Consider the following 23,967-nt stretch of genomic DNA (forward strand, 5'->3'; position numbering starts at 1 on the left):
ACATCTCCTGTGTACAGCGCCCTCTTCAGGTCACCACAGATTGCGGGGACATCTCCTGTGTACAGCGTCCTCTTCAGGTCACCACAGATTGCGGGGACATCTCCTGTGTACAGCGCCCTCTTCAGGTCACCACAGATTGCGGGGACATCTCCTGTGTACAGCGTCCTCTTCAGGTCACCACAGATTGCGGGGACATCTCCTGTGTACAGCGCCCTCTTCAGATCACCACAGATTGCGGGGGCATCTCCTGTGTACAGCGCCCTCTTCAGGTCACCACAGATTGCGGGGACATCTCCTGTGTACAGCGTCCTCTTCAGGTCACCACAGATTGCGGGGACATCTCCCGTGTACAGCGCCCTCTTCAGGTCACCACAGATTGGGGGGACATCTCCTGTGTACAGCGCCCTCTTCAGGTCACCACAGATTGCAGGGACATCTCCTGTGTACAGCGTCCTCTTCAGGTCACCACAGATTGCGGGGACATCTCCCGTGTACAGCGTCCTCTTCAGGTCACCACAGATTGCGGGGACATCTCCTGTGTACAGCGTCCTCTTCAGGTCACCACAGATTGCGGGGACATCTCCTGTGTACAGCGTCCTCTTCAGGTCACCACAGATTGCGGGGGCATCTCCTGTGTACAGCGTCCTCTTCAGGTCACCACAGATTGCGGGGACATCTCCTGTGTACAGCGCCCTCTTCAGGTCACCACAGATTGCGGGGACATCTCCTGTGTACAGCGTCCTCTTCAGGTCACCACAGATTGCGGGGACATCTCCTGTGTACAGCGCCCTCTTCAGGTCACCACAGATTGCGGGGACATCTCCTGTGTACAGCGCCCTCTTCAGGTCACCACAGATTGCGGGACATCTCCTGTGTACAGCGTCCTCTTCAGGTCACCACAGATTGCGGGGACATCTCCTGTGTATTCAGGTCACCACAGATTGCGGGGGCATCTCCTGTGTACAGCGCCCTCTTCAGGTCACCACAGATTGCAGGGACATCTCCCGTGTACAGCGTCCTCTTCAGGTCACCACAGATTGCGGGGACATCTCCTGTGTACAGCGCCCTCTTCAGGTCACCACAGATTGCGGGGACATCTCCTGTGTACAGCGCCCTCTTCAGGTCACCACAGATTGCGGGGACATCTCCTGTGTACAGCGCCCTCTTCAGGTCACCACAGATTGGGGGACATCTCCTGTGTACAGCGTCCTCTTCAGGTCACCACAGATTGCGGGGACATCTCCTGTGTACAGCGTCCTCTTCAGGTCACCACAGATTGCGGGGGCATCTCCTGTGTACAGCGTCCTCTTCAGGTCACCACAGATTGCGGGGACATCTCCTGTGTACAGCGCCCTCTTCAGATCACCACAGATTGCGGGGGCATCTCCTGTGTACAGCGCCCTCTTCAGGTCACCACAGATTGCGGGGGCATCTCCTGTGTACAGCGCCCTCTTCAGGTCACCACAGATTACGGGGGCATCTCCTGTGTACAGCGTCCTCTTCAGGTCACCACAGATTGCGGGGACATCTCCTGTGTACAGCGCCCTCTTCAGATCACCACAGATTACGGGGGCATCTCCTGTGTACAGCGTCCTCTTCAGGTCACCACAGATTGCGGGGACATCTCCTGTGTACAGCGCCCTCTTCAGGTCACCACAGATTGTGGGGACATCTCCTGTGTACAGCGCCCTCTTCAGGTCACCACAGATAGCGGGGACATCTCCTGTGTACAGCGCCCTCTTCAGGTCACCACAGATTGCGGGGACATCTCCTGTGTACAGCGCCCTCTTCAGGTCACCACAGATTGCGGGGACATCTCCTGTGTACAGCGTCCTCTTCAGGTCACCACAGATTGCTGGGACATCTCCTGTGTACAGCGCCCTCTTCAGGTCACCACAGATTGCGGGGACATCTCCTGTGTACAGCGTCCTCTTCAGGTCACCACAGATTGCGGGGACATCTCCTGTGTACAGCGTCCTCTTCAGGTCACCACAGATTGCGGGGACATCTCCTGTGTACAGCGCCCTCTTCAGGTCACCATAGATTGCGGGGGACATCTCCCGTGTACAACGTCCTCTTCAGGTCACCACAGATTGCGGGGGCATCTCCTGTGTACAGCGTCCTCTTCAGGTCACCACTGATTGCGGGGACATCTCCTGTGTACAGCGCCCTCTTCAGGTCACCACAGATTGCGGGGACATCTCCTGTGTACAGCGTCCTCTTCAGGTCACCACAGATTGCGGGGGCATCTCCTGTGTACAGCGTCCTCTTCAGGTCACCACAGATTGCGGGGGCATCTCCTGTGTACAGCGTCCTCTTCAGGTCACCACAGATTGCGGGGGCATCTCCTGTGTACAGCGCCCTCTTCAGGTCACCACAGATTGCGGGGACATCTCCTGTGTACAGCGCCCTCTTCAGGTCACCACAGATTGCGGGGGCATCTCCTGTGTACAGCGTCCTCTTCAGGTCACCACAGATTGCGGGGACATCTCCTGTGTACAGCGCCCTCTTCAGGTCACCACAGATTGCGGGGACATCTCCTGTGTACAGCGCCCTCTTCAGGTCACCACAGATTGCGGGGACATCTCCTGTGTACAGCGCCCTCTTCAGGTCACCACAGATTGCGGGGACATCTCCTGTGTACAGCGCCCTCTTCAGGTCACCACAGATTGCGGGGACATCTCCTGTGTACAGCGCCCTCTTCAGGTCACCACAGATTGCGGGGACATCTCCTGTGTACAGCGTCCTCTTCAGGTCACCACAGATTGTGGGGGCATCTCCTGTGTACTGCGTCCTCTTCAGGTCACCACAGATTGTCCCTTGTGTCGGGGTCTGCACTCTCCGCTCCCGAACGTCCATCTTCTTCTGGTGAAGCCGATATTTTGGTGATTTGGGGTCGGTGGAGCTGACAGGTGAAATTCCTCCTCATCTTTAGCTTTTAGTCACATAACTTTTGGAGTTCTGGCCACAAACGTCCCCCTCTCCCCTCGGTCTCACCAGACAGAACATGTTTCCTTCTGGCCGATGTGATGGAGGTTTTGGCAGAACATTGCTGGCCTCGATGCTCTTGTTTGTGAGGAAAGGCTCCATCTTGCCCCTTCTGACCCCGCAGGTCGGACAGATGAAGAATACGTGGGAATGTCCCCACCAGCTTTACTGCAGATCCTCTAATGTTGCTGTCGGCCTCTTGCTTTCTCCAGCACCAATTTTGTTCTTGTCTTTTGATAAATTTCTGAGGGACGTCCAGTTCTCGGTGATGTCTCTGTTTTCAGGATTTCAGCCCCTTTTTGATGACGTCTTCAGTGTCCGTAGTAGATCTGATGTTTGGGAAATGTTTATATTTTTCCCCTGACAACTTTCCACACTGATATCCTCTGCTGTGTTGTCAGCTGTTTACAAAATCCTCTGCGAGCAGCGACACTTTCTCTGGGGTTCATCAGTCGCTGTAAATGATGGCGGCTGAGCGCTGACTGTGTAACACGAGATGTGATTGGCTGGGGTTGTGCTCAGAACCAGCCACTGATATGAGGGTGTGCACACTTATGCAACCACATTATTGTAGTTATTTTTATGTTCCATCAAAATGCCTTCAGTTTGTTTCTCAGTGGATTTGCGCAGAATGTGGGCGACATTAATGGGGGAGAAGTCCTGAAATTTTTCTTCGTAGTACGATTATTTTACATGACAAACCTGGGATTTATCGGGCGTGTAGACTTTTTATATCGCTTGCACCCCAACGAAGTCCAGGACCGTTTTATGAGGGTTTTTTTAAATATTCATTTTTCTGAACCACATTTCACAATGAAAGTGATTCTCGCTAATCCGGGAATTTATGTAGAACTCGTCAGTCTCCGGTAACTTCACTGACCGCTGGGGGTTCTCTTACTTTTTCAGTGTGTGTACACCGTTTACTTCTCTTGTAGGAAGCCGTTCGTCTCACCACGTTGATTCGTTACCGGATACCTCCGCTCTCAATTGAAGGGAAGCCGGTGACCATGGACTTGGCTCATGCTGATAGGAAGTGAGTGTTAAGGGTCCGACCTGCCATGAATGCCCGGTTATCCCTGACATGAGAATTAAAACTGACTTTCTATAGTAATTCCATTTTCTAAAGCTAAACTTGTCTTACTGCCTGTAGTCACTGAGCACAATCCTGATCACAGGTATCAGTGTAATCAGTATAACGGCACCGACCTGACACTGTCAGTAGTCACTGAGCACAATCCTGATCACAGGTATCAGTGTAATCAGTATAACGGCACCGACCTGACACTGCCTGTAGTCACTGAGCACAATCCTGATCACAGGTATCAGTGTAATCAGTATAACGGCACCGACCTGACACTGTCAGTAGTCACTGAGCACAATCCTGATCACAGGTATCAGTGTAATCAGTATAACGGCACCGACCTGACACTGCCTGTAGTCACTGAGCACAATCCTGATCACAGGTATCAGTGTAATCAGTATAACGGCACCGACCTGACACTGTCTGTAGTCACTGAGCACAATCCTGATCACAGGTATCAGTGTAATCAGTATAACGGCACCGACCTGACACTGTCAGTAGTCACTGAGCACAATCCTGATCACAGGTATCAGTGTAATCAGTATAACGGCACCGACCTGACACTGTCTGTAGTCACTGAGCACAATCCTGATCACAGGTATCAGTGTAATCAGTATAACGGCACCGACCTGACACTGTCAGTAGTCACTGAGCACAATCCTGATCACAGGTATCAGTGTAATCAGTATAACGGCACCGACCTGACACTGCCTGTAGTCACTGAGCACAATCCTGATCACAGGTATCAGTGTAATCAGTATAACGGCACCGACCTGACACTGTCTGTAGTCACTGAGCACAATCCTGATCACAGGTATCAGTGTAATCAGTATAACGGCACCGACCTGACACTGTCAGTAGTCACTGAGCACAATCCTGATCACAGGTATCAGTGTAATCAGTATAACGGCACCGACCTGACACTGCCTGTAGTCACTGAGCACAATCCTGATCACAGGTATCAGTGTAATCAGTATAACGGCACCGACCTGACACTGCCTGTAGTCACTGAGCACAATCCTGATCACAGGTATCAGTGTAATTAGTATAACGGCACCGACCTGACACTGTCTGTAGTCACTGAGCACAATCCTGATCACAGGTATCAGTGTAATCAGTATAACGGCACCGACCTGACACTGTCTGTAGTCACTGAGCACAATCCTGATCACAGGTATCAGTGTAATCAGTATAACGGCACCGACCTGACACTGTCTGTAGTCACTGAGCACAATCCTGATCACAGGTATCAGTGTAATCAGTATAACGGCACCGACCTGACACTGTAGTCACTGAGCACAACCCTGATCACAGGTATCAGTGTAATCAGTATAACGGCACCGACCTGACACTGTAGTCACTGAGCACAACCCTGATCACAGGTATCAGTGTAATCAGTATAACGGCACCGACCTGACACTGCCTGTAGTCACTGAGCACAATCCTGATCACAGGTATCAGTGTAATCAGTATAACAGCACCGACCTGACACTGCCTGTAGTCACTGAGCACAATCCTGATCACAGGTATCAGTGTAATCAGTATAACGGCACCGACCTGACACTGTCTGTAGTCACTGAGCACAATCCTGATCACAGGTATCAGTGTAATCAGTATAACGGCACCGACGTGACACTGTCTGTAGTCACTGAGCACAATCCTGATCACAGGTATCAGTGTAATCAGTATAACGGCACCGACCTGACACTGTCTGTAGTCACTGAGCACAATCCTGATCACAGGTATCAGTGTAATCAGTATAACGGCACCGACCTGACACTGTCTGTAGTCACTGAGCACAATCCTGATCACAGGTATCAGTGTAATCAGTATAACGGCACCGACCTGACACTGCCTGTAGTCACTGAGCACAATCCTCATCACAGGTATCAGTGTAATCAGTATAACGGTACCGATCTGACACTGTAGTCACTGAGCACAACCCTGATCACAGGTATCCGTGTAATCAGTATAACAGCACCGACCTGACACTGCCTGTAGTCACTGAGCACAATCCTCATCACAGGTATCAGTGTAATCAGTATAACGGTACCGATCTGACACTGTAGTCACTGAGCACAATCCTGATCACAGGTATCAGTGTAATCAGTATAACGGCACCGACCTGACACTGTCTGTAGTCACTGAGCACAATCCTGATCACAGGTCATTTAAGGTCAAATGACAGTAAGTCGGTAAACAGCTGCTGCCATGACAACACTAGAACAAGCACATGGTACATGACCGCCACAGTGATCGGATCCGGAGACCATTGGAGATGCCGGTCACGACCGCCCTACATACACGGCGCGCTGGTATCAGGCGGCAAAGTAGTAAATCTTCACCTTTTTTCCACATCTCCACAGGCTCAAAAAGAAAAATGTTAAAGCTGCAACAAGGAGGGTGAGTCCATGCCCGTCTCCCCTGCCTCCTGCGGACGCCCTTGCCGCTGACAACCATTAACCACTTGTCTGTCTGTTTTAGAAACGCCAAGCGCAAAAGAGGTCTGCCGCTCACCCAGGACACAAGGGGCACAGTAAGAACGGGGAGAGGGTCCTGATCCTGCCAGGAGGAGCGTGGCTCTTAATTTTGACTTTGGGGAAGACTTTTACTTCATTTAATTATCCTTTTATTTTGCATCAGCTGCCCGTCCGAGTTATGACCCCAGATCCGGCAGATATGTGAACCCCCAACCCAGTAACTGCAAAAACCAGGTAAGTTCTGGACCCTCCTTAGTCTGGGGTGGATGTTCTTCTCAAGAGCTGCAATCACTATTCAAAACTGAAAAGTTGGAACCCTGTCTCCCGCCACCCCCTGAAAGGCATTATAGGATCCCAGCTACACTGCCGAGGGGATGTCCGTCCTCAAGCTTACTGACGGTTTCCAATAGCAGTGGGATTGTGAGTGCAGCTCTGGAGTGTAGACGTGGGCGTCGGCTGTAGTGAATATACAGAAGCCCGGTGTAGTAAAATATATATATATAGATGTATGACCAGCAGTAAATTAGCATCTGTCCTGACTGTATGTGTTATCCTGAGAAGGCAGTCTCCTGGCTCCAGTCACCCCAGGGGACCTTGCTCAGACACTTCACACCTTCTGACTCCTATGAAAAGATGCCAAATTGCAGCCTGACACTGTATATTTACTCAGAGAAAGACAGATTACACGAAGAGTGTTCAAAGAAAAATAATGTTTTCATTGGTAAAATAGCCGGGATCCAGTCACAAACTAAGGATTAGAATATTAACCTGAGAGGCTGGTCTAGAAATTTGACCTCCAGGTTAACTAAAATTAGGCCTTTACACATAGAAAGCTGCTCACAGATTGAGGGGCAGCCACGCTGGTGTGATCCATTCCATATTCACCCCTTCCTCAGGGAGCAGAATGCCGGATTGCAAAGTTTACATATTTCTGTAAGTTTTCTCTTTTTATTTTTATAACTGTTTTGCATATTTATGTCATTTTTTTTATTTCTGTATTTTTATACTCTTTTATTGTAAGCACTGTACCTTTTTATATTAAAGCATAAAACTTTAATAAGTCTGAACCTTGTATGTTGTAAAGAATCCATAGCCTTAAAGTGTGTGATCCTGCAGATTGGCACACAGTACTAGTAATATTTCCTGGACTCCTCGCCCGTGTGTTCGGTGAGTGGTGGCAGTGTGTATGAGCGGGTGTGTGGTCTGTCGGTGAGTGGTGGCAGCGCGTATGAGCGGGTGTGTGGCCTGGGTCGGTGTGTGATTTATGATCCCATTACAGCATAGGACAGAGGTTGAATGCTGGACTGAGAGAGGGGAGATAGATTAACCCTTGCAGGCACAATCCCAAGTCACGTGCTGAGAAGTGGGTACGTGACATTTGGCTGTCCCCCAGGTCTGGGACTGTGAGGCGGACGTCCTGACTGTCATTCAGCTTTCCTGGAGGCGGCAAGAATCTGATGGGGATATTGCAGTAACCAGGTATTACAACCCCTGTCCTGCCTGTTCCTCTGATAGTCCGTCTTGTCTCCTCAGCGTAAAAACGACAATTGTAAGCAAACTCCAGGCAGCAGCAAAAAGGTGCCAGCAAGCCGCCCGCCGAGGAGAGGCTTCACCGAAGAGAAGGTGAGCGGGTGATGGAGTGCCTCCCCTCCGCCACCTTGTGCTGCGCGCTCGCCCTCCCCTCTGCTGCCTTGTTCTTCGTGCTCAGTCTCCCCTCCTCCTTGTGCTGAGCACTTTCCCTCCCCACCACAGCCTTGTGCTGTGCTCGTGCTCTCGCCCTCCCCTCTTCCTTTTGTTGCGTGCGTCGCCCTCCACTGCCTTGTGCTATGCGCTCGCCTTCCCCTCCTCCGCCTCCTTGTGCTGCGCGCTCGCCCCGCCCCGTGCTGCGCGCTCGCCCCGCCCCGTGCTGCGCGCTCGCGCCGCCCCGTGCTGCGCCCCCGCGCCGCCCAGTGCTGCGCCCCCGCCCCGCCCTGTGTCTTTTTATGCTTACTCACTGCTTGTTTTTATTTTCAGGATTTGGAAAACGATCCGTTTAAGAGGCCGCTGCCCCCTCCAGTGACAAACAGGGTTGAGCCGCCTCCAGAGGTAATTTCTGTACATGTGTAATTCCTGGTGGTGTCTCAGCCGACCGATATCAACTCCTTATTAGTGATGAGCGTGCACGGGTAAGACGTTATCGGAGCATACTCGAGTGCTAATGGAGAATCTGCAGCGTGCTCGAATACTGTGTACGAGTCCCCACGGCTGCATGTCTTGCGTGTTGGCAGCAACACATGCTGGGAATGGCCTAACAATCAATTGCTGCATGTTTTGCAGCTGTCTAACACACGAGACATGCAGCTGCGGGGACTTGTATACAGTATTCGAGCACCCTGCAGATTCTCCATTAGCACTCGAGCACGCTCCAATAACGTCTTATCCGTGCACGCTCGCTAGTGTCCTCATCCTTTCTCTGCAGCCAAAGGACAACCCTCTAATAAAGCTTCTGGGGGAATATGGTGATGACAGCGAGGAAGAGGAGGAAGAGTTGCCGCCTCCCCGGGCATCTCCAAGCCCTACTCCAAAGCCTACCCCTGCTCCAAAACCTACCCCGAAGTCCCCTGCACCCAGCACTGCGGTCACCCGTGACGAGGTAACAGATTGGAAGAAGATGGCTTGTCTGTTATGTCTCCGTCAGTTTCCCCATAAGGAGGCATTAATCCGGCATCAGAAGTTATCGGATCTGCACAAGGTAGGACCCCGCACTGCACAGTGTAACGCCCCCGCCCCGCTACATAACGTGTGTAATGCTGTCCCCTCTCCACAGAGAAACCTCGCCATCCAAAAGCTCAGAAAGTGCTACAACCAGCAGGCCTACCTGGAGCAGAAGGTAGGGGGCGCTCACAACGTCTGAGGCTTGTTACATACTAGTCTTCTGCCTACTTGTTATTTCCCCACTGTGTCTCATCTGGCATTGGCCCCTGGAGGAGGTTATAGCCCCCCAGACATGGCCCCTGGAGGAGTTTATAGCCCCTGGAGGAGGTTATGCCCCCCCCCAGACATTGGCCCCTGGAGGAGGTTATAGCCCCCCAGACATTGGCCCCTGGAGGAGGTTATAGCCCCTGGAGGAGGTTAATAGCCCCCTCCGACATTGGCCCCTGGAGGAGGTTATGGCCCCCTCCGACATTGGCCCCTGGAGGAGGTTATGGCCCCCCCCCCCCCCAGACATTGGCCCCTGGAGGAGGTTATAGCCCCCTCCGACATTGGTCCCTGGAGGAGGTTATGGCCCCCTCCGACATTGGCCCCTGGAGGAGGTTATGGCCCCCTCCGACATTGGCCCCTGGAGGAGGTTATGGCCCCCTCCGACATTGGCCCCTGGAGGAGGTTATGGCCCCCTCCGACATTGGCCCCTGGAGGAGGTTATGGCCCCCTCCGACATTGGCCCCTGGAGGAGGTTATGGCCCCCTCCGACATTGGCCCCTGGAGGAGGTTATGGCCCCCGACATTCTGTAGGATTTTAGTATCACTGACCCAGTCAAGACTAGCAGAATGAAAGCCTCCATTCTTTACACTGAGGGCTGTGAGAAATCTCGAAGACTCTGCACAATAAATAGATGTAACAAAGTGACGGTGGATCAGCTGTAGATACAGCTCCCATTAGACCTGTGTGGATCCAGTAGCTGCTGTCCCCTGTATCCCGTTGTATATGTCGAGGGGCTGCTGTGCGGGGGGCTATATGGAGCGACCGCACATTAAATGTGGATGTTATTGGCAGGAGGATCAGGCCATAGAGAGGAGGCTGCTGCAGGCCAGGAGAGAGCTGGAGAGGCTGGAGCGAGCGGAGGAAAGCGCGCAGCAGGTGACTACTCTGCGCACACTCCGGCTGCATGTCTCGCCCCTCCGGCTGCATGTCTCGCCCCCTGTCTTTGTGCCGCCCTCTGCAGTCAGTGACGCCTGTCTTGTCATTTTACTCTGATAAGAAAGGGACGTCCTGGACTCCGAGGTTCTGATACAGGCAGGTGATGTGCGCTCCAGTATATGGTGTCACCCCGGCCAGAACTTCCAGGGATACATTTCTAGTCATCTCTGGTGCAGATCTGTCAGGAAGTGGGAGAGTTCCCGGTGCGCCTTCTTGTGCAACAGGAATGAATTTCCCACCCACATCCTACATGTCAGGCTGATGGTGGGAGCGGTCGGGGGGCCCTGCTGGACTGTCCAGGCTAGAAAATGATCCTGAGCCTGGACCGCTACTGTCCTCTGTTATCAGCAGCACGTGAAGCATGGCGGGGAGACTCCAGGACTATCTAAATGGTCACGGTTCTTCTGAGTTGGCGCTGCGTAGTGACGTCATGGCACAGCGCCCTGTCTGTTTTCACTTGTGTGCCCCTCACCCCACCTGTCAATGCGCTGCGCACCTCACAGTCTCCTCTGCTTACATTACAGTGAACATAAAGTGGAGAGCACATCCGGCGGGAGAAACGTACCGGGAGAACATGGAGGGGATGGATCCTGGAGCAAACTCCGTTTGTGTACGCCGCCGTCTCCTGGGTGCACCGCTGTCTGTGTACGCCGCCGTCTCCTGGGTGCGCTGCTGTCGGCGTACCCTGCTGCCGTCTGGGTGCGCTGCTGTCGGCGTACCCTGCTGCCGTCTGGGTGCGCTGCTGTCGGCGTACCCTGCTGCCGTCTGGGTGCGCTGCTGTCGGCGTACCCTGCTGCCGTCTGGGTGCGCTGCTGTCGGCGTACACCCGCCGTCTGGGTGCGCTGCTGTCAGCGTACACCGCCGCCGTCTCCTTGTTGCTATGTGTTTTTATAATAAAATGCTAAAACTATTGTAGTGAAACGTCCTTGTCCTTAAGTCACCGGTGCAGAGGATCAGGGCGGCGTACACCATGGGGACACAATGTTGGGGTGTGACCGGATACTTGGATATAGTGAGGGATGACTCTAGATGTATATTTGTGGTGTAGGAGACGTTTCGATGTACACGTGGACTATAGGTCTCTGTGCACACGTTCAGGATTTGCAGCAGTAAGAGCGATACGTAAAATACTCGTCGTTTGATGCATTTTCGATATTTGCTTGAATGGATGAAAAATGCTGAGAGCACAGAAAAATGAGCAGCGAGAGCACGAACGGCAGGAATCCAACTCAACTGTTGCCGTTTTTTTATGGAAAAACACAACATAACTTGGGTGTGAACATTAACCTAAGGGACAGCAAAACTTGTGAAGACAAGAACTGGGGGGTCTCATAGTAACGAAGAACAGCCCACCGAAGAGATTCTAACTTCAGGATCTACTGGCTGGAGGGCAGCTCATTTCTTTGTAGCACATCGGGTCTGGTTGCTAGGTGCGGCTCATTTCTTTGTAGCACATCGGGTCTGGTTGCTAGGTGCGGCTCATTTCTTTGTAGCACATCGGGTCTGGTTGCTAGGTGCGGCTCATTTCTTTGTAGCGCTTAGGCTACTTTCACACTGGCGTTTTTTGTCCTCCGTCGCAATGCGTCGTTTTGGTCAAAAAACGCATCCTGCAAAAGTGCTTGCAGGATGCGTTTTTTTGTCCATAGACTAACATTAACGACGCATTGCGACGAATTGACACACGTCGCAACCGTCCTGCGACGGTTGCGCCGTGTTGTGGCGGACCGTCTGCTGCAAAAAACGCTACATGTAACATTTTTTGCTGCCGACGGTCCGCTTTTTCCGACCGCGCATGCACGGCTGGAACTCCGCCCCCACCTCCCTGCACTTCCCCGCACCTCACAATGGGGCGGCGGATGCGCTGGAAAAATGCATCCGCTGCCCCCGTTGTGCGGCGTAGAGAACGCTAGCGTCGGTAACCTCGGCCCGACGCACTGCGACGGGCCGAGCCCGACGCTAGTGTGAAAGTAGCCTTAGGGTCTGGTTACTAGGTGCGGCTCATTTCTTTGTAGCACTTGGGGTCTGGTTGCTAGGTGCGGCTCATTTCTTTGTAGCACTTGGGGTCTGGTTGCTAGGTGCGGCTCATTTCTTTGCAGCACTTAGGGGTCGGTCTGGTTGCTAGGTGCAGCTCATTTCTTTGTAGCACATCGGGTCTGGTTGCTAGGTGCGGCTCATTTCTTTGTAGCACTTAGGGTCTGGTTGCTAGGTGCAGCTCCTTTGTAGCACTTAGGGTCTGGTTGCTAGGTGCGGCTCCTTTATAGCACTTAGGGTCTGGTTGCTAGGTGCGGCTCATTTCTTTGTAGCACTTAGGGTCTGGTTGCTAGGTGCGGCTCCTTTGTCGCACTTAGGGTCTGGTTAAAGGTGCGGCTCATTTCTTTGTAGCACATCGGGTCTGGTTACTAGGTGCAGCTCATTTCTTTGTAGCACATCGGATCTGGTTGCTAGGTGCAGCTCATTTCTTTGTAGCACATCGGGTCTGGTTGCTAGGTGCGGCTCATTTCTTTGCAGCACTTAGGGTCGGTCTGGTTGCTAGGTGCAGCTTATTTCTTTGTAGCACATCGGGTCTGGTTGCTAGGTGCGGCTCCTTTCTTTGTAGCACATCGGGTCTGATTGCTAGGTGCGGCTCATTTCTTTGTAGCACTTAGGGTCTGGTTGCTAGGTGCGGCTCCTTTCTTTGTAGCACTTAGGGTCTGGTTGCTAGGTGCAGCTCATTTCTTTGTAGCACATCGGGTCTGGTTGCTAGGTGCGGCTCCTTTCTTTGTAGCACTTAGGGTCTGGTTGCTAGGTGCAGCTCATTTCTTTGTAGCACATCGGGTCTGGTTGCTAGGTGCGGCTCCTTTGTAGCACTTAGGATCTGGTTGCTAGGTGCGGCTCATTTCTTTGTAGCACATCGGGTCTGGTTGCTAGGTGCGGCTCATTTCTTTGTAGCACATCGGGTCTTATTGCTAGGTGCGGCTCCTTTCTTTGTAGCACATCGGGTCTGGTTGCTAGGTGCGGCTCATTTCTTTGTAGCACTTAGGGTCTGGTTGCTAGGTGCAGCTCCTTTGTAGCACTTAGGGTCTGGTTGCTAGGTGCGGCTCATTTCTTTGTAGCACTTAGGGTCTGGTTGCTAGGTGCGGCTCATTTCTTTGTAGCACTTAGGGTCTGGTTGCTAGGTGCAGCTCATTTCTTTGTAGCACATCGGGTCTGGTTGCTAGGTGCGGCTCATTTCTTTGTAACACTTAGGGTTTGGTTGCTAGGTGCGGCTCCTTTGTCGCACTTAGGGTCTGGTTGCTAGGTGCGGCTCATTTCTTTGTAGCACATCGGATCTGGTTGCTAGGTGCAGCTCATTTCTTTGTAGCACATCGGGTCTGGTTGCTAGGTGCGGCTCATTTCTTTGTAGCACTTAGGGTCTGGTTGCTAGGTGCGACTCCTTTGTAGCACTTAGGGTCTGGTTGCTAGGTGCGGCTCATTTCTTTGCAGCACTTAGGGTCTGGTTGCTAGGTGCGGCTCCTTTGTCGCACTTAGGGTCTGGTTGCTAGGTGCGGCTCCTTTGTAGCACTTAGGGTCTGGTTGCTAGGTGCGACTCCTTTGTAGCACTTAGGGTCTGGTTGCTAGGTGCGGCTCATTTCTTTGCAGCACTTAGGGTCTGGTTGCTAGGTGCGGCTCCTTTGTCGCACTTAGGGTCTGGTTGCTAGGTGCGGCTCCTTGTAGCACATCGGGTCTGGTTGCTAGGTGCGGCTCATTTCTTTGTAGCACATCGGGTCTGGTTGCTAGGGGCGGCTCCTTTCTTTGTAGCACTTAGGGTCTGGTTGCTAGGTGCAGCTCATTTCTTTGTAGCACATCGGGTCTGGTTGCTAGGTGCGGCTCATTTGTAGCACTTAGGGTCTGGTTGCTAGGTGCGGCTCATTTCTTTGCAGCACTTAGGGTCGGTCTGGTTGCTAGGTGCAGCTTATTTCTTTGTAGCACATCGGGTCTGGTTGCTAGGTGCGGCTCATTTCTTTGTAGCACATAGGGTCTGATTGCTAGGTGCGGCTCCTTTCTTTGTAGCACATCGGGTCTGGTTGCTAGGTGCGGCTCATTTCTTTGTAGCACATCGGGTCTGGTTGCTAGGTGCGGCTCCTTGTAGCACATCGGGTCTGGTTGCTAGGTGCGGCTCATTTCTTTGTAGCACATCGGGTCTGGTTGCTAGGGGCGGCTCCTTTCTTTGTAGCACTTAGGGTCGGTCTGGTTGCTAGGTGCAGCTTATTTCTTTGTAGCACATCGGGTCTGGTTGCTAGGTGCGGCTCATTTCTTTGTAGCACATCGGGTCTGATTGCTAGGTGCGGCTCCTTTCTTTGTAGCACATCGGGTCTGGTTGCTAGGTGCGGCTCATTTCTTTGTAGCACATCGGGTCTGGTTGCTAGGTGCGGCTCCTTGTAGCACATCGGGTCTGGTTGCTAGGTGCGGCTCATTTCTTTGTAGCACATCGGGTCTGGTTGCTAGGGGCGGCTCCTTTCTTTGTAGCACTTAGGGTCGGTCTGGTTGCTAGGTGCAGCTTATTTCTTTGTAGCACATCGGGTCTGGTTGCTAGGTGCGGCTCATTTCTTTGTAGCACATCGGGTCTGGTTGCTAGGGGCGGCTCCTTTCTTTGTAGCACTTAGGGTCGGTCTGGTTGCTAGGTGCAGCTTATTTCTTTGTAGCACATCGGGTCTGGTTGCTAGGTGCGGCTCATTTCTTTGTAGCACATCGGGTCTGATTGCTAGGTGCGGCTCCTTTCTTTGTAGCACATCGGGTCTGGTTGCTAGGTGCGGCTCATTTCTTTGTAGCACATCGGGTCTGGTTGCTAGGTGCGGCTCCTTGTAGCACATCGGGTCTGGTTGCTAGGTGCGGCTCATTTCTTTGTAGCACATCGGGTCTGGTTGCTAGGGGCGGCTCCTTTGTAGCACTTAGGGTCTGGTTGCTAGGTGCAGCTCATTTCTTTGTAGCACATCGGGTCTGGTTGCTAGGTGCGGCTCATTTGTAGCACTTAGGATCTGGTTGCTAGGTGCGGCTCATTTCTTTGTAGCACATCGGGTCTGTCTGCTAGGTGCGGCCCACTTCTTTGTAGCACTTAGGGTCTGGTTGCTAGGTGCGGCTCCTTTATAGCACTTAGGGTCTGGTTGCTAGGTGCAGCTCATTTCTTTGTAGCACATCGGGTCTGGTTGCTAGGTGCGGCTCATTTGTAGCACTTAGGGTCTGGTTGCTAGGTGCGACTCCTTTGTAGCACTTAGGGTCTGGTTGCTAGGTGCGGCTCATTTCTTTGCAGCACTTAGGGTCGGTCTGGTTGCTAGGTGCAGCTTATTTCTTTGTAGCACATCGGGTCTGGTTGCTAGGTGCGGCTCATTTCTTTGTAGCACATCGGGTCTGGTTGCTAGGGGCGGCTCCTTTCTTTGTAGCACTTAGGGTCGGTCTGGTTGCTAGGTGCAGCTTATTTCTTTGTAGCACATCGGGTCTGGTTGCTAGGTGCGGCTCATTTCTTTGTAGCACATCGGGTCTGATTGCTAGGTGCGGCTCATTTGTAGCACTTAGGGTCTGGTTGCTAGGTGCAGCTTATTTCTTTGTAGCACTTAGGGTCTGGTTGCTAGGTGCAGCTCATTTCTTTGTAGCACATCAGGTCTGGTTGCTAGGTGCGGCTCATTTCTTTGTAGCACATCGGGTCTGATTGCTAGGTGCGGCTCCTTTCTTTGTAGCACATCGGGTCTGGTTGCTAGGGACGGCTCACTTCTTTGTAGCACATCGGGTCTTATTGCTAGGTGCGGCTCCTTTCTTTGTAGCACATCGGGTCTGGTTGCTAGGTGCGGCTCATTTCTTTGTAACACTTAGGGTCTGGTTGCTAGGTGCGGCTCCTTTGTCGCACTTAGGGTCTGGTTGCTAGGTGCGGCTCATTTCTTTGTAGCACATCGGGTCTGGTTACTAGGTGCAGCTCATTTCTTTGTAGCACATCGGATCTGGTTACTAGGTGCAGCTCATTTCTTTGTAGCACATCGGATCTGGTTGCTAGGTGCAGCTCATTTCTTTGTAGCACATCGGGTCTGGTTGCTAGGTGCGGCTCATTTCTTTGTAGCACTTAGGGTCTGGTTGCTAGGTGCGGCTCATTTGTAGCACTTAGGGTCTGGTTGCTAGGTGCGACTCCTTTGTAGCACTTAGGGTCTGGTTGCTAGGTGCGGCTCATTTCTTTGCAGCACTTAGGGTCTGGTTGCTAGGTGCGGCTCATTTCTTTGCAGCACTTAGGGTCGGTCTGGTTGCTAGGTGCGGCTCATTTCTTTGCAGCACTTAGGGTCGGTCTGGTTGCTAGGTGCAGCTTATTTCTTTGTAGCACATCGGGTCTGGTTGCTAGGTGCGGCTCATTTCTTTGTAGCACATCGGGTCTGGTTGCTAGGTGCGGCTCCTTTCTTTGTAGCACTTAGGGTCTGGTTGCTAGGTGCAGCTCATTTCTTTGTAGCACATCGGGTCTGGTTGCTAGGTGCGGCTCCTTTCTTTGTAGCACTTAGGGTCTGGTTGCTAGGTGCGGCTCATTTCTTTGTAGCACATCGGGTCTGATTGCTAGGTGCGGCTCCTTTCTTTGTAGCACATCGGGTCTGGTTGCTAGGTGCGGCTCACTTCTTTGTAGCACATCGGGTCTTATTGCTAGGTGCGGCTCCTTTCTTTGTAGCACATCGGGTCTGGTTGCTAGGTGCGGCTCATTTCTTTGTAACACTTAGGGTCTGGTTGCTAGGTGCGGCTCCTTTGTCGCACTTAGGGTCTGGTTGCTAGGTGCGGCTCATTTCTTTGTAGCACATCGGGTCTGGTTACTAGGTGCAGCTCATTTCTTTGTAGCACATCGGGTCTGGTTGCTAGGTGCGGCTCATTTCTTTGTAGCACATCGGGTCTGGTTGCTAGGTGCGGCTCCTTGTAGCACATCGGGTCTGGTTGCTAGGTGCGGCTCATTTCTTTGTAGCACATCGGGTCTGGTTGCTAGGGGTGGCTCCTTTCTTTGTAGCACTTAGGGTCGGTCTGGTTGCTAGGTGCGGCTCATTTCTTTGTAGCACATCGGGTCTGGTTACTAGGTGCAGCTCATTTCTTTGTAGCACATCGGATCTGGTTACTAGGTGCAACTCATTTCTTTGTAGCACATCGGGTCTGGTTGCTAGGTGCAGCTCATTTCTTTGTAGCACATCGGATCTGGTTGCTAGGTGCAGCTCATTTCTTTGTAGCACATCGGGTCTGGTTGCTAGGTGCGGCTCATTTCTTTGTAGCACTTAGGGTCTGGTTGCTAGGTGCAGCTTATTTCTTTGTAGCACATCGGGTCTGGTTGCTAGGTGCGGCTCATTTCTTTGTAGCACATCGGGTCTGGTTGCTAGGTGCGGCTCATTTCTTTGTAGCACATCGGGTCTGGTTGCTAGGGGTGGCTCCTTTCTTTGTAGCACTTAGGGTCGGTCTGGTTGCTAGGTGCAGCTTATTTCTTTGTAGCACATCGGGTCTGGTTGCTAGGTGCGGCTCATTTCTTTGTAGCACATCGGGTCTGATTGCTAGGTGCGGCTCCTTTCTTTGTAGCACATCGGGTCTGGTTGCTAGGTGCGGCTCATTTCTTTGTAGCACTTAGGGTCTGGTTGCTAGGTGCGGCTCATTTGTAGCACTTAGGGTCTGGTTGCTAGGTGCGACTCCTTTGTAGCACTTAGGGTCTGGTTGCTAGGTGCGGCTCATTTCTTTGTAGCACATCGGGTCTGGTTGCTAGGTGCGGCTCATTTCTTTGTAGCACTTAGGGTCTGGTTGCTAGGTGCAGCTCCTTTGTAGCACTTAGGGTCTGGTTGCTAGGTGCGGCTCCTTTATAGCACTTAGGGTCTGGTTGCTAGGTGCGGCTCATTATTTTTGTAGCACTTAGGGTCTGGTTGCTAGGTGCGGCTCCTTTGTCGCACTTAGGGTCTGGTTAAAGGTGCGGCTCATTTCTTTGTAGCACATAGGGTCTGATTGCTAGTTGCGGCTCATTTCTTTGTAGCACATCGGGTCTGGTTGCTAGGTGCAGCTCATTTCTTTGTAGCACATCGGATCTGGTTGCTAGGTGCAGCTCATTTCTTTGTAGCACATCGGGTCTGGTTGCTAGGTGCGGCTCATTTCTTTGTAGCACATCGGGTCTGGTTGCTAGGTGCGGCTCATTTCTTTGCAGCACTTAGGGTCGGTCTGGTTGCTAGGTGCAGCTTATTTCTTTGTAGCACATCGGGTCTGGTTGCTAGGTGCGGCTCCTTTCTTTGTAGCACATCGGGTCTGATTGCTAGGTGCGGCTCATTTCTTTGTAGCACATCGGGTCTGGTTGCTAGGTGCGGCTCCTTTCTTTGTAGCACTTAGGGTCTGGTTGCTAGGTGCAGCTCATTTCTTTGTAGCACATCGGGTCTGGTTGCTAGGTGCGGCTCCTTTGTAGCACTTAGGATCTGGTTGCTAGGTGCGGCTCATTTCTTTGTAGCACATCGGGTCTGGTTGCTAGGTGCGGCTCATTTCTTTGTAGCACATCGGGTCTTATTGCTAGGTGCGGCTCCTTTCTTTGTAGCACATCGGGTCTGGTTGCTAGGTGCGGCTCATTTCTTTGTAGCACTTAGGGTCTGGTTGCTAGGTGCAGCTCCTTTGTAGCACTTAGGGTCTGGTTGCTAGGTGCGGCTCATTTCTTTGTAGCACTTAGGGTCTGGTTGCTAGGTGCGGCTCATTTCTTTGTAGCACTTAGGGTCTGGTTGCTAGGTGCAGCTCATTTCTTTGTAGCACATCGGGTCTGGTTGCTAGGTGCGGCTCATTTCTTTGTAACACTTAGGGTCTGGTTGCTAGGTGCGGCTCCTTTGTCGCACTTAGGGTCTGGTTGCTAGGTGCGGCTCATTTCTTTGTAGCACATCGGGTCTGGTTACTAGGTGCAGCTCATTTCTTTGTAGCACATCGGATCTGGTTGCTAGGTGCAGCTCATTTCTTTGTAGCACATCGGGTCTGGTTGCTAGGTGCGGCTCATTTCTTTGTAGCACTTAGGGTCTGGTTGCTAGGTGCGACTCCTTTGTAGCACTTAGGGTCTGGTTGCTAGGTGCGGCTCATTTCTTTGCAGCACTTAGGGTCGGTCTGGTTGCTAGGTGCAGCTTATTTCTTTGTAGCACATCGGGTCTGGTTGCTAGGTGCGGCTCATTTCTTTGTAGCACTTAGGGTCTGGTTGCTAGGTGCGGCTCCTTGTAGCACATCGGGTCTGGTTGCTAGGTGCGGCTCATTTCTTTGTAGCACATCGGGTCTGGTTGCTAGGGGCGGCTCCTTTCTTTGTAGCACTTAGGGTCTGGTTGCTAGGTGCAGCTCATTTCTTTGTAGCACATCGGGTCTGGTTGCTAGGTGCGGCTCATTTGTAGCACTTAGGGTCTGGTTGCTAGGTGCGGCTCATTTCTTTGCAGCACTTAGGGTCGGTCTGGTTGCTAGGTGCAGCTTATTTCTTTGTAGCACATCGGGTCTGGTTGCTAGGTGCGGCTCATTTCTTTGTAGCACATAGGGTCTGATTGCTAGGTGCGGCTCCTTTCTTTGTAGCACATCGGGTCTGGTTGCTAGGTGCAGCTCATTTCTTTGTAGCACATCGGGTCTGGTTGCTAGGTGCGGCTCCTTGTAGCACATCGGGTCTGGTTGCTAGGTGCGGCTCATTTCTTTGTAGCACATCGGGTCTGGTTGCTAGGGGCGGCTCCTTTCTTTGTAGCACATCGGGTCTGATTGCTAGGTGCGGCTCATTTGTAGCACTTAGGGTCTGGTTGCTAGGTGCAGCTTATTTCTTTGTAGCACTTAGGGTCTGGTTGCTAGGTGCGGCTCATTTCTTTGTAGCACATCGGGTCTGGTTACTAGGTGCAGCTCATTTCTTTGTAGCACATCGGATCTGGTTACTAGGTGCAGCTCATTTCTTTGTAGCACATCGGATCTGGTTGCTAGGTGCAGCTCATTTCTTTGTAGCACATCGGGTCTGGTTGCTAGGTGCGGCTCATTTCTTTGTAGCACTTAGGGTCTGGTTGCTAGGTGCGGCTCATTTGTAGCACTTAGGGTCTGGTTGCTAGGTGCGACTCCTTTGTAGCACTTAGGGTCTGGTTGCTAGGTGCGGCTCATTTCTTTGCAGCACTTAGGGTCTGGTTGCTAGGTGCGGCTCATTTCTTTGCAGCACTTAGGGTCGGTCTGGTTGCTAGGTGCGGCTCATTTCTTTGCAGCACTTAGGGTCGGTCTGGTTGCTAGGTGCAGCTTATTTCTTTGTAGCACATCGGGTCTGGTTGCTAGGTGCGGCTCATTTCTTTGTAGCACATCGGGTCTGGTTGCTAGGTGCGGCTCCTTTCTTTGTAGCACTTAGGGTCTGGTTGCTAGGTGCAGCTCATTTCTTTGTAGCACATCGGGTCTGGTTGCTAGGTGCGGCTCATTTGTAGCACTTAGGGTCTGGTTGCTAGGTGCGGCTCCTTTGTCGCACTTAGGGTCTGGTTGCTAGGTGCGGCTCATTTCTTTGTAGCACATCGGGTCTGGTTACTAGGTGCAGCTCATTTCTTTGTAGCACATCGGATCTGGTTACTAGGTGCAGCTCATTTCTTTGTAGCACATCGGATCTGGTTGCTAGGTGCAGCTCATTTCTTTGTAGCACATCGGGTCTGGTTGCTAGGTGCGGCTCATTTCTTTGTAGCACTTAGGGTCTGGTTGCTAGGTGCAGCTTATTTCTTTGTAGCACATCGGGTCTGGTTGCTAGGTGCGGCTCATTTCTTTGTAGCACATCGGGTCTGGTTGCTAGGTGCGGCTCATTTCTTTGTAGCACATCGGGTCTGGTTGCTAGGTGCGGCTCCTTGTAGCACATCGGGTCTGGTTGCTAGGTGCGGCTCATTTCTTTGTAGCACATCGGGTCTGGTTGCTAGGGGTGGCTCCTTTCTTTGTAGCACTTAGGGTCGGTCTGGTTGCTAGGTGCAGCTTATTTCTTTGTAGCACATCGGGTCTGGTTACTAGGTGCAGCTCATTTCTTTGTAGCACATCGGATCTGGTTACTAGGTGCAGCTCATTTCTTTGTAGCACATCGGATCTGGTTGCTAGGTGCAGCTCATTTCTTTGTAGCACATCGGGTCTGGTTGCTAGGTGCGGCTCATTTCTTTGTAGCACATCGGGTCTGGTTGCTAGGTGCGGCTCATTTCTTTGTAGCACATCGGGTCTGGTTGCTAGGTGCGGCTCCTTGTAGCACATCGGGTCTGGTTGCTAGGTGCGGCTCATTTCTTTGTAGCACATCGGGTCTGGTTGCTAGGGGTGGCTCCTTTCTTTGTAGCACTTAGGGTCGGTCTGGTTGCTAGGTGCAGCTTATTTCTTTGTAGCACATCGGGTCTGGTTGCTAGGTGCGGCTCATTTCTTTGTAGCACATCGGGTCTGATTGCTAGGTGCGGCTCCTTTCTTTGTAGCACATCGGGTCTGGTTGCTAGGTGCGGCTCATTTCTTTGTAGCACATCGGGTCTGGTTGCTAGGTGCGGCTCCTTGTAGCACATCGGGTCTGGTTGCTAGGTGCGGCTCATTTCTTTGTAGCACATCGGGTCTGGTTGCTAGGGGCGGCTCCTTTCTTTGTAGCACTTAGGGTCTGGTTACTAGGTGCTGCTCATTTTTGTAGCACATCGGGTCTGGTTGCTAGGTGCGGCTCCTTTCTTTGTAGCACATCGGGTCTGTCTGCTAGGTGCGGCCCATTTCTTTGTAGCACTTAGGGTCTTGTTGCTAGTGGTGGTTCCTTTCTTTGTAGCACATCGGGTCTGGTTGCTAGGGGCGGTTCCTTTGCAGATCATCAGGTCTGGTTGATAGGGGCGGTTCCTTTCTTTGCATATCGTCAGGTCTGGTTGCTAGGTGCGTGTAGTGAAATATGTATGGGTATGAATGTATGACTAGCAGTAATTTAACCTTTTTATCATCTGTCCTGAGACTGCAGGGGTCACAGCATATGTTATCCTGAGAAGGCATTCTCCTGTCTCCAATCTCACCAGGGGGCCTTGCTAAGAACCAGGAAGAAGGGGAAACGTTTACACGCCTTCTGGCTCTTTTGAAGAGAGATGCCAATTACAGCCTGACACTATGTATCTATGAGAAAAGTTAGAGTTTCAGAGGAAATAATATATTCATTAAGGTAGTGGCCGTGGTCCAGTCACAAACCAGCAATTATAATATTAACATGAGAGGCTGTTCTAGAAATTTGACCTTCAGGTTGCCTCTATAAATTAGGCCTACACACAAAGAAAGATGTTCACATGTGGGGGCCGCCTGGAAAGCTGATGTGATCCATTCCATATTTCTCCCTCCCCCCAGGGACAGAGATTCAGACTGCAAAGTTCGATATTTCTGTACGTTATCCCTTTATTTTGTAACTTTTTGCATATTTGTATGTCACTTTTTGTTCCCATATTTTTCTACCTTTTACTGTAAGCACTGTACCTTTTCTATTAAAGCTTAAAACTTTAATAAGTTTGAACCTCGTATGCTCTAAAGAATCCATAGCCTTAAAGTGTGTGATCCTGCAGATTGGCAGACAGTAGTAGTAATATTTCCGGGACTCATCGCCCGTGTGTTCGGTGAGTGGTGGCAGCGTGTATGAGCAGATGTGTGGCCTGGGTCGGTGTGTGATTTATGCAGCATCGGGCTGGGTTGTCTGGGGCCCACCCTACAGCTATATGCAAATATCTGTCATTATAGTGGAGCATCGGCTGTAAACACCGGTGGCTGCTGCACATCTACCGTGTGCCCCAATAACTGGGATGTATAATTACGGTAGTTTACATTAATGGGGTTCTTGGTTACAATAAGTTATCACCGATCCATGGGCTCCACAGGATAGGTGATCGCTTAGATCCGACCATTAGAAACTGCTCCGATCGGAAGAATGGGGAAGTTTTATCCCTGACAGGACACTTTTATCACTATTTTAAAATGCAGCGGCAGGTGGGATATCTGACCGCAGATCCATTCATTCTCTTTGGGGCTTCCAGAAAAAAACAAGTGCAGCCACAGAGTGAATAAATGGATCAGTGATCTAGTCGGACATGCCACTCCAGTCTAATGGGGATAAAAAGTTCCACATTTTGCTGAATGGGTCCAAGCAGTCAGACCCCCACCAATCAATACGTTATCACTTATCCTGTGGAGAGGTCATTACTTTTTCCACAGGAAACCCAGTGTAAGTGCAACTCCGCCGCTGTGTACAAAGCATTAAAACTCTAATGGAAATAAAGAATCTTCTAATTAATATCAGAGAGAACAAATGACCGCCATACACAACACAATCCACTATACCAAGACCGATAATACCACATACAGGAAGAAATACCACCACACCATGACCAGACCACATAGTGACCGAATAATACTACAAACAAGGGACAAATACCACCACACCATGACCAGATCACATATTGCCACCACATAGTGACCGAATAATCTATATATATAATTGTCTAAGGGTTTTTCTGTCTGTCTGTCCCGTTTATTCATTCGCTGATTGGCCCAGGCGGCCTCGACCAATCAGCGACAGGCACAGTATCGACGTAGAAATCCCGCGT

General features: G+C 51.6%; 1 protein-coding gene across 1 annotated transcript in view; it reads left to right on the forward strand.

The window, feature by feature from the left end:
• Positions 1-11,357, forward strand: part of LOC143787936 (uncharacterized) — a 38,018-nt gene extending 26,661 nt beyond the window's left edge. The window contains exons 11-19 of the mRNA XM_077277168.1: positions 3,924-4,021; positions 6,436-6,472; positions 6,554-6,605; positions 6,713-6,783; positions 8,083-8,172; positions 8,563-8,634; positions 9,008-9,280; positions 9,356-9,418; positions 10,972-11,357. Coding sequence (XP_077133283.1) covers positions 3,924-4,021; positions 6,436-6,472; positions 6,554-6,605; positions 6,713-6,783; positions 8,083-8,172; positions 8,563-8,634; positions 9,008-9,280; positions 9,356-9,418; positions 10,972-10,974 — 759 coding nt within the window. The 3' untranslated portion in view covers positions 10,975-11,357. The remainder of the gene's footprint in view (positions 1-3,923; positions 4,022-6,435; positions 6,473-6,553; positions 6,606-6,712; positions 6,784-8,082; positions 8,173-8,562; positions 8,635-9,007; positions 9,281-9,355; positions 9,419-10,971) is intronic.
• Positions 11,358-23,967: the final 12,610 nt, after the last annotated feature.

Source organism: Ranitomeya variabilis, chromosome 8 (genome assembly GCF_051348905.1).
Source record: "Ranitomeya variabilis isolate aRanVar5 chromosome 8, aRanVar5.hap1, whole genome shotgun sequence".
Taxonomy (NCBI): Eukaryota; Metazoa; Chordata; class Amphibia; order Anura; family Dendrobatidae; genus Ranitomeya; species Ranitomeya variabilis.